This window comes from Hordeum vulgare, chromosome 7H (assembly GCF_904849725.1).
Source record: "Hordeum vulgare subsp. vulgare chromosome 7H, MorexV3_pseudomolecules_assembly, whole genome shotgun sequence".
Taxonomy (NCBI): domain Eukaryota; kingdom Viridiplantae; phylum Streptophyta; class Magnoliopsida; order Poales; family Poaceae; genus Hordeum; species Hordeum vulgare.
The window spans coordinates 611,752,761-611,762,112 of record NC_058524.1 but is presented as its reverse complement, the minus strand read 5'-3'; the positions used below and the strand labels follow the sequence as shown (position 1 = coordinate 611,762,112).

The following is a 9,352-nucleotide window of genomic DNA, read 5'->3' as shown; positions in this document are numbered from 1 at the left end:
GGCATCATAATGAACTTCCTCTTCATGCACAACCAAGGAGGAAGGTTGTAGATACATAGAGTAACGGGCCAGGTGTTGTGACTGCAACTCTGCTCCCCAAAAGGATTCATGCCATCTGTACTCAGACCTAACCATAAGATCCTTGCGTCAGATGCAAATCTCGGGAACTCTCTCTCGATTTTTCTCCACTGCCGACCATCAGCGGTGTGCCTCAACTTATCGTCTTTCATACGATCTTCCATGTGCCATCGCAACAACTTCGCATGATCTTTATTTCTGAATAGACGTTTCAACCGTGGTATTATAGGAGCATACCACATCACCTTGGCAGGAACCCTCTTCCTGGGTGGCTCACCCTCAATATCACCAGGGTCATCTTTTGTGATCTTATACCGCAATGCAGTGCATACCAGGCATTTATCCATATTCTCGTACTTCTCACCGCAGTAGAGGATGCAGTCATTAGGGCATGCATGTATCTTCTGCACGTGTAATCCTAGAGGGCAGACAAGCTTCTTTGCTTCGTACGTGCTGGCGGGCAATTCGTTCTTTCTTGGAAGCATCTTCTTCATCAGTACCAGCAACTTTTCGAATGACGAGTCAGTCACACCGGTCTCTGCCTTCCACTTCAGCAATTCCAGTGTGCTACCCAGCTTCTTCTGGCCATCTTCACAAGTTGGGTACAACAATTTGTTGTGGTCCTGTAACATCTGCTCGAACTGCAACCTCTCCTTTTCTGTGTCGCAACCTCGCCGTGCATCAGAAATGACCCGGCCAAGATCATCAGCGGGCTCATCTGGTTCCCGTTCTTCATCCTGATCTTCTTCTTCATTGTCTTCCATTGCGGTATCAGCATACTCAGGGAACATAGATCGGTAGTTGTCATCATCGTTCTCTTCTTCTTCATCGTCGTCTTCCATCATAACCCCTCTTTCTCCGTGCTTTGTCCAAACATTATAGCCCGACATAAAACCGGACCGAAGCAGGTGGCTCTGAATGACTCTTGAGGAAGTGTAATCCTTCTCATTCCGACATTCAACACATGGACAAAACATATAGCCACCACCATGCTTGTTCGCATCGGCTGCATCTCGAAAAGAATGCACGCCTTCTCTGTAAGCGGTTGTGCGTCGATCACCGTACATCCATGGATGGCTCATCTATGTTATACGACAGTATATCAAATACAATCACGATCCTAAAAATTAGTACCGCACGGTTTAAACTAGGAAATATAGTTGCTAACCTTTTAGAATAAGTAGAAATAAAGAGGAAGAGGTTTAAGCGTGGCTCAGGCATCTCATATCGTAGTTGTGTTCGGTGAACTGAAGCGGCATCGCTCTAACACACATTTCAACAAACACCTCTAGTGCATCAAAAAAAGTGGAGAGCTAGCACACACCCACAATCCTCCATCCAAGAAAAATGCAAGGAAGAGGGGAGAGGGGGTTGTGCTATATATAGGCAGAGGACTTTAGTCCCGGTTTGAGACACAAACCGGGACTAAAGGTGGCGCACATGCGGGCTGCCCACCGTGTAGCCCTTTAGTCCCGGTTTGGGACACGAACCGGGACTAAAGGCTCCTTACGGGCCGGGACTAAAGCCTCGAGGGAGGCATTGAGAATTGGGGCGACGTGTCCGGGCCTTTAGTCCCGGCCTAGAGGCAGGCCGGGACTAAAGGGTCCCGGCCAAAGGCCCATTTTCCACTAGTGTTCGTTGCACTTTCCGCCTTCATATCTCACTTTGCAAACAATTTTGAAGGGATTGACAACCCCTTTATAGCGTTGGGTGCAAGCTCGTTTGTGTTTGCGCAGGTACTCTGGACTTGACGAGACTCTCCTACTGGGTCGATACTTGGTTCTCAAACTGAGGGAAATACTTACTGTTCCTTTGCTGCATCACCCTTTCCTCTTCAAGGGAAAAATCAACGCAAGAAAGTCTCCATCAACGTGTCAATTTCTGGCGCTGTTGTTTGAGAAGTAGCTGTGGTGCGGCGGGACGAGCAGATGACACAGGAGCTCGAATAGCCAACATAGAAGGAACCGCAAGCAACCCAGCAAAACGAAGGCGGGTCTCCTCAGCACGAATCTCAGCAAGTACCTCTGTGATAGGAACACGGCCACGAGCAAGCAAGTGAGCACACCGAGGCTCAAACTCTGAACGGAGGCGTGATAAGAACTCATGGACACGCTGAAACTCCAAGTCGGACCGCATAGTCTGGCAACAACGGCAAGTTTCACAAACAACTATCTGAAGAGAGTCAAGTTGGCGCCAGATGGCGGAACTCTGTGTGTAGAACTCATCAATAGAAGAATCACCTTGCATAGTTGGTGCCATGAAAGATCACCGAGCATCGAGGAATAACAACATAGCTCGAAGAGGACATGATGAGCTCTCTCTCGCTCTCTCTCTCTCTCTCTCTCTCTCTCTCTCTCTCTCTCTCTCTCTCTCTCTCTCTCTCTCTCTCTCTCTCTCTCTCTCTCTCTCTCTCTCTCTCTCTCTCTCTCTCTCTGTTTCTCTTTTAGGCAAATCCGATCTGGATTAGACAACGCAGTGGTCGAGTGAGGCGGCAACCATCAAAGGCAGGAGGTCCCGGGGCCGGGCGAAGTGGCGGCAGCTGGCAGAGGCAGGAGGTGGCGAGCCAGGCATCGGCGGTTGACGTAGTCAACAGTCGCGACCGTCGAGGTAAGCAGCTGCCGCGGTGTCGGACGAGGGAGAGAGCGTCGGCCGGATGCGTAGGCAACGCCGACGGCAGCGAATCCGGGCGAGGTCAAGCGTAGTGCAGCCGGCGGCGGCGGATCCGGGCGTGGTTGGGCTGATGGTGGTCGGCGACGATGGATCCAGGCAGGGCCGGCCGAAGAAAGGTCAGTGGCGGCAGATCCGGGGGTCAGGCTGATGGTGGCCGACAGCAGGTCGGGGCAACCGTATGGGAGGAGGACAGCCGGAGTGGCTAGGGGCGGACGGAGCTAGCAGCGGCGGTGGAGGTGGAGCATGCGAGTTGCAGCGTGCGGGAGAGGAACCTAGGCATCTTATACCATGTTAGAGAATGAGCAACTGACATTCACACGGGTCAAAGACCAGTATATATACATGTGGTAAAAATGCAAAAAACCATTATACAATGAGGATATACAGAAAAGAGCGATACACATCGATTACTAATCAATTGGCATGCTACAGGATACCAATATATTTCTATGTGTGGACAGCTCGATCTTCAACGTCTTACGAAAATAAGAAGCACCGTATGCATAGGAGCACTTCTTTTAAATGGGTATTCTTTTCTGGAAATCATAAGAAATATTATGTTTATTGCGAAGAACAAAAGGTGCTATGATATGCAATGTTGCTTCTTTCTATGGGATACGTACCCCTGCAAAGTGAAACACATGGCTCATGTCTATGATTGTGGGCTTGGACCCATGCATTATAGACATGACGTATGTCAAAACTGTGTAATTAAAAAAATTTGAGGGAAGCATCGTTTGTGGAGCAACGCGGGAAGACAGAGACAGGAGGTGGAGTGTCTTCGTCATGTACGGAGCTTCGGTGGTGATGTCAGAGCATGCATGGCCGACAGGTGCTACGCTTTTTCATGTCTGTTCGGCGCGTGCTACGCACGACAGATCTTACGAGTCTTTGCGTTTGGATGGATGAGCGCAAGAAGGTCGATCCATTCGTGCTGCTCCAGGGGAAACCCTAGGATCTGGTTTTCCAGATCGAACGATGGCAGCATTGCGGTGTCGTTCCTCTCTAGGGAGCATCGTCTGTGGAGAAGCACTGGAAGACAAAGTCATGAGGTGGAGCGTCTTCGTCCTGCACGGAGTTTCGGTGGTGATGTCAGGTCATGTCTGACCGATAGGTGCTACGCTTTGTCATGCTTGTTCGGCAGGTGCTACGCACGACAGATCTTACAGAGTCTTCGCGTCTGGATGGATAGGCGCAGGGAGGTGGCACGGTTGGGCGCCATGGTGGTGTCAACGGATGGCCGGACTGGCATGGATGATGCGGATTTCTCTTCTGAAGTTGGGTCAGCGGTTCGATGATAATGACGGCTTCTAAGACGTGTGTGTGATGTACGCTTTAGGTCTGCTGCACCATCTATTAGTTCCGATAGGTTATGTGGATGGATCGGCGACGACACCGGTTTAGATCTGGGGAGTGAAAACACTCCACATTATCGCGTTTTGTAGGTGTGAGTGGAGGCTTCGGGTGGCTTGATGTATGTTCTTGTCAGACCTTTGTTGAATAAGTAACAAAGATGGTTGCATGCATCGATTGATGCAGAGGCCGGGAGTCTCCTTTTTCAAAAAAAATGTATGCCCAGAGTTCAATATTCATCGCAACAGTTTCAGCGCAAAAATAAGTTTGCATTTTTAGAAAAGAGGCGTTTGCCCGGCTTTAACGAACTTAAGCCCTTGCATTCATGATTCACATATGACTGCTTAAGTTTTAGAATTTCTGGAGTCGAGTGACGAGTTATTGAATTTGCAGTTGCACTAATATGTTATTTTAATTTTTGTACCTATTGCCCTGTAAAAGAAAGGCAACACCTTTCATTTTTTGCATGTAACCACATATTTATTTCCCTCAACTGTGAAAATCAATGGCGCCTTCTTACTGCTACATCTGTGCAATGTCCTTGTTATACTGATCTATCCATCCATGTATGATCTCAACTTCCTGTCTCCTTTGTTCAACAACCCAGTCTGGATCATCCTTGGTTGCAGATCTGAAGTCCAAATGATGGGCCCCTGAGCATCACCACCACAAGAAGTAGACATGCGTAAGTAAGTTCAGAATACTTGTAACCTTGCATATTTTCTGCAACTTCATGTTTACCTTTCTCTGTGACTAGAGCGATGATGCTGGATGATATGTTCTTGAGCACCCTGGTAGCAGTTCGAAAGGAAGACTATTAGTATTGTTTATACTATGGTAAAAAAAAAACAACTGAACGGTTGAAACTATCTACTGAATAATTCAGATAGTGAAACCCTTTACTCTTACCCGCCTCGACTCCATGGGTCTCGCATCCCGTTGGAGAAGATGATGTTGCTCCCAAACCTCTTGAGAACTTTGTCAATTTTCTGCAGTGGATTGTGCAATTCAGTAGCAGCAGGTTAGCACATACCACCCAACAACTGTTGCTACTAATGGTTCATATGTAAACACTAAAAAAATCTGAAATAAACTTACATGGCCACCATATTCAGTAGTGATCCAGTGCATCCTCGGACGAACATCATAGGCGGCGATGCAGCCCTCGGACTTCTCCTCGTAACTGAAGCCGGATGGCGGAAACATGCTCTCGTTCGACACCGTCATTGGCATGACCATCTCTGTGCAGGCCTGCATAAGAGTTGTTTCAGGATTCAGTCATGCAGTCTTGTCAATAAAACACATGTATGCCACTGTCAGTAAGGATTTTACCTGCCAGCCCCAGCCGCTGAGGCCATGGGGGTCATCCCCACCTTCCACCTCGAAGCACTTCTGGTCGCCTGTGTAATTGTAGTAGAGGCTCGCTGCTGCAAAAGCTTTTTCCACGACGTCTGCTCCGGCGGGAAAAGAATCAATGATTTTGCACATCTGCAGAAATGTCAGGGGAATTACAGGCTCAGCAGAGGAGAATGAAAAACAGGTCCTGTTTTTGAATGACATTCGGTTTGGTAACTCTGAAACTATTGTTTCTCAGCTCATTCACTTGATGGAATGCAGGCAAGAGTAAGGGCTGTAAATTGGGTTACAAGGGGCTAACCTCTTTGACAGGGTAAGCAGGCAGATTTTGCATGAAATTGGCTGGAGTTGGATAGTCCACCATGGCTGTGTAGGTGAATGCCGTCGATAGCCAGTCGAGCAGCGAATTAGGGAGGAGCACGGTCCTAAAAGTTGAAGGATAATACAACGTCATGAACCCGAGTCAGTCATCCTCCATTCGTTCAAATACAATCCTCTTCATTAGTTCACTTGTCAAAGATGAGGTTTCCATGTCCAGTCATGTAAATACAGCTGAGCTGAGTGTCTATGTCAGCAGCAAATCTATCATTTGGACTTAATGTACATTCTCTAACCCTGCAAGTCATACGTTTTCATGTATTTCCTGCCTACAAGGTTTGACTATTTGTTTGCTTTACTTCCACTTCACACATAGAAAAGAATGCTTGCAGTCCAACCTCCTGTTTTTCTCCCTATATTAATGATCTTTTTTTACTGTGGGGTTCTCCTCAACAGTTTTCAGTCAAAATAAATAAATATATCACTTGGACAAAGCTTACTTGCAGGCCCTGAAGGTTTTGCTGAGCTCCAAGAGTCCTGTGTCGTTGGATCCCCTGACAGTGAGCACATCCCAGACCGCCTTGATGACACTGAAGCAATTCAGGCTCTCAGACTGCAAAATCAGTTGGATGTTACAGTCAGCAAAATAAACAGCTGTATCTTTCTTGGAAACTTCAGCTTGGAAGAAGGACTAATCCAACACCAATCAGACAAACACGTCACTAGCAAGATGTCATTATCCCCATTCCTTGTTATGCCTTGTCTCTACTGCATTATTAGTAACAGCTGCGTCATCGGTCATCGATAGTGAACAAAATACAGCAATTTGCATATTTTTCGAAAAACCGAGAACCTTATTCATGCAACCGCCTATCGATAGCCCTTGGGCGCGGTTGAGCGTCGCAATCAAGCTAATCAACGGCTGAATCATTAGCCATGAACTCACATTCAAGACCTCACCAAGACATCCACATCACTGGCTGCTGCATGATCATGAAGAAAAGTGCCATCACCAATTCATAGCCCACAACAGAAAGCCATTAAGGCGACCCTGAGCCTCGGGTACTACCAATAACAGTACAGGAAGAGAGACATGCTAGCAGACGACAAGTGAAATTCAGTACGTACTACACTACTAATAACTCAGAGCCGACACCGCCAATCAGTCTGCACTGCAGGCTGCAGCAGACGGGCGTACTGCACATGCATGTCGATCTGCCGTCCGCCCGTGCGTTCTCGAGAGTCAAGACCAGCGATTTGACCGGAAATTATACGACCAGCTAATCTTTTTCAGAGCAGTGGTAATCAGTTCAGGTGGTGCTGTACCTTGAAGTCCTCCGAGACTGCCTCGTAGAAGCTAGACCACGGCGTGATGTCTTCGAACTGCAGGATCGGCGCGGAGGACGCCAGGGCTCCAATGGCGACATGCGGGTACTTGAGCCTGAACCACGAAGCCAGCACTAGCAACAACAGCCACAAAACAACGGCGTGATTCAATGTAATTTTTTTTGGAAGATCCACGTGACAGCGTCAGTTTCAGATTAGCTCGTCCTAATCGCGACAGTGCTATGAGCCGGCAGATGACCCAGTCACTCATGGAAATAAACTAGTCAGGGAGCAGATCCATGATTATAATAGGTTAATTGGCGAGGGGCTTACTGCCGCCGTAGGAGCCGCCGAAGACGACGACGGGGGCGTCGACGGCGGAGAGGTTTTGCTTGAGGCTGGTGATGAGGACGGCGAAGTCGGCGAGCGCCTGCGTGGACGTCAGGTACCCCAGCGTGTCGGCCGACTTGTACGAGTCGTTCCCGAACGGCTTCGACTCCCCGTAGAACCGGTGCTGCACAGCACCCACACACACACACACAAATTTCAAACATGAAAGTCGAACATCATCAGTCACTGTTAATTACTGTCGAGTGCACTACTGATAAGCATCAACTAACATTAAGCACACAATGCTAAAACAACAAGGACAAAAATGGTGTCTGGTGTGCAGTGAAAGCAACCGCCTTTTGGTTTTTCGGTGTGGCCTCGGGCGAATCAGCAGGAGGACCGAAGATTTGGACCGAGGCACGGTCACCGATGATAGGATGGTATGATGATGATGATGATGATGATGGTTAGCGTAGCAGGAGGAGAGTATGCATGGGTACCTCGATGAAGACGAGGAGGGCGCCGAAGTCGGGCGCGATGTCGAACATGAAGCCGGTGTTGGTGGCGAACCACTCGATGTCGCCCTCGTTGCCGGTGTACACGAACAGCGGGCCGGCGGCGGGCTTCCGGCGCCAGAAGGTGTCGTTGAGGAGGTACTTTTGGGAGAAGAGGTTGGAGGCGTTGGGCGTGAAGGTGAAGTGGTCCAGCTCCTGCTGGAAGTAGTGCGCCGTGAACGGCTTCGCCGCCGCCGCGGCCGAGGCCGTGACGGCGTTCGTGCCGCTCGCGCTCGCCGCCCTTTGCTGGTGATGCAGGGGGGCGAGTCCGGCGGGGAAAGGGGGTGGCCGGTGGGTCGGGCGCCATGAGGAGCTTGTTGCCGCTGCCACCGGCGGTTCCGGCGCGAACGCCGCGAGGAGGAGGAGCAGCGCCGGGACGAGTGCGGCGGGCATGGAGGCCGTCATGTTTGTTTGGCCGTGGAGCGTCGTCGGCACTCTCTCTGCGCGGCCTGCTCGGGGTGGGGTGGGGTGGGGTTTGAGAATAAGAAGGCGCGGGTGCGCGAGGCCAAGACGACGGGACGGGCGTGCGCCAGCGCCTCATTGAATTACTACTCGTAGGTAATAGGAGGTGTGCTCCTGGCAATGGACGGGCGCAGGTGATTTTTACACGAGCGACGCCAAACCTGTGACAGCAACGGAAAAAGTCCAAAATAAACCCAGAATTTATAGACGGAAGCTAAATCAAATCTTGAATTCTCAATCATTGAAATGAGCACATCAAACTTTCTGATCTCGGTCTATTTTCAACCTTAAAGGTGTCTCGCTCGGAATTGCTGAGGTGGCAGTCAAATCGGGTCGACCCATTAAATCAGTCGCTTGCACGCCCGCTCTGCCATGGTTTAACCCATTTTTTTACACATGCCTAATTTTTCTCAGTACATGAAATATATTTTCAACATGCACATGAAATATTTTTGACGAACTTTTGAGATTTTTCAAATATCTTATGTACATGTTTGAAAAATACATGTTTTCAACTTTATTTTGAATACACGGTTACATTTTGGAATACTGTTTTCCAAAACACAAACAATTTACAAAATTCTAAAAATATTATTTGAAGAATGTGACACAATTTGTGAAAATCCTGAAGATTTTTCAAAGCATGTGAAAACTGTTGGAATTCTGAATATTTTTTCGTAAATGTGATTTTTTTTAATAATCGCGGACGGTTTTTAAAACTTTGAATATAATTTCAAAAGTACAGTCATTTCAAAAACAATACAAAGGGAAATTAAATTCGGGCCAAAAATAAGAAACATAAATATGCGAACATTTTTAAAACTACACGGATTTTTGTTGTGCTATAGTGGGCCAGCCCAAATTCTCGTCTTTGAGAGAAGAAAGTTATCCCGGTCGGGATTATA

The 9,352-nt window shown here is 48.3% G+C and overlaps 1 protein-coding gene across 1 annotated transcript; it reads right to left on the bottom strand.

Annotated features, from left to right (window-relative positions):
- Positions 1-4,559: 4,559 nt before the first annotated feature.
- On the bottom strand, positions 4,560-8,443 carry LOC123407303 (lysosomal Pro-X carboxypeptidase-like). The gene is made up of 10 exons (XM_045100407.1): positions 7,932-8,443; positions 7,435-7,615; positions 7,102-7,235; positions 6,276-6,388; positions 5,759-5,882; positions 5,434-5,589; positions 5,200-5,352; positions 5,011-5,090; positions 4,843-4,892; positions 4,560-4,754 (listed from the first exon to the last, which is right to left on the bottom strand). The coding sequence occupies exons 1-10, from the start codon at positions 8,388-8,390 to the stop codon at positions 4,624-4,626; spliced, it is 1,581 nt and encodes a 526-aa protein (XP_044956342.1). The 5' UTR covers positions 8,391-8,443; the 3' UTR covers positions 4,560-4,623.
- Between the last annotated feature and the right edge of the window lie 909 nt (positions 8,444-9,352).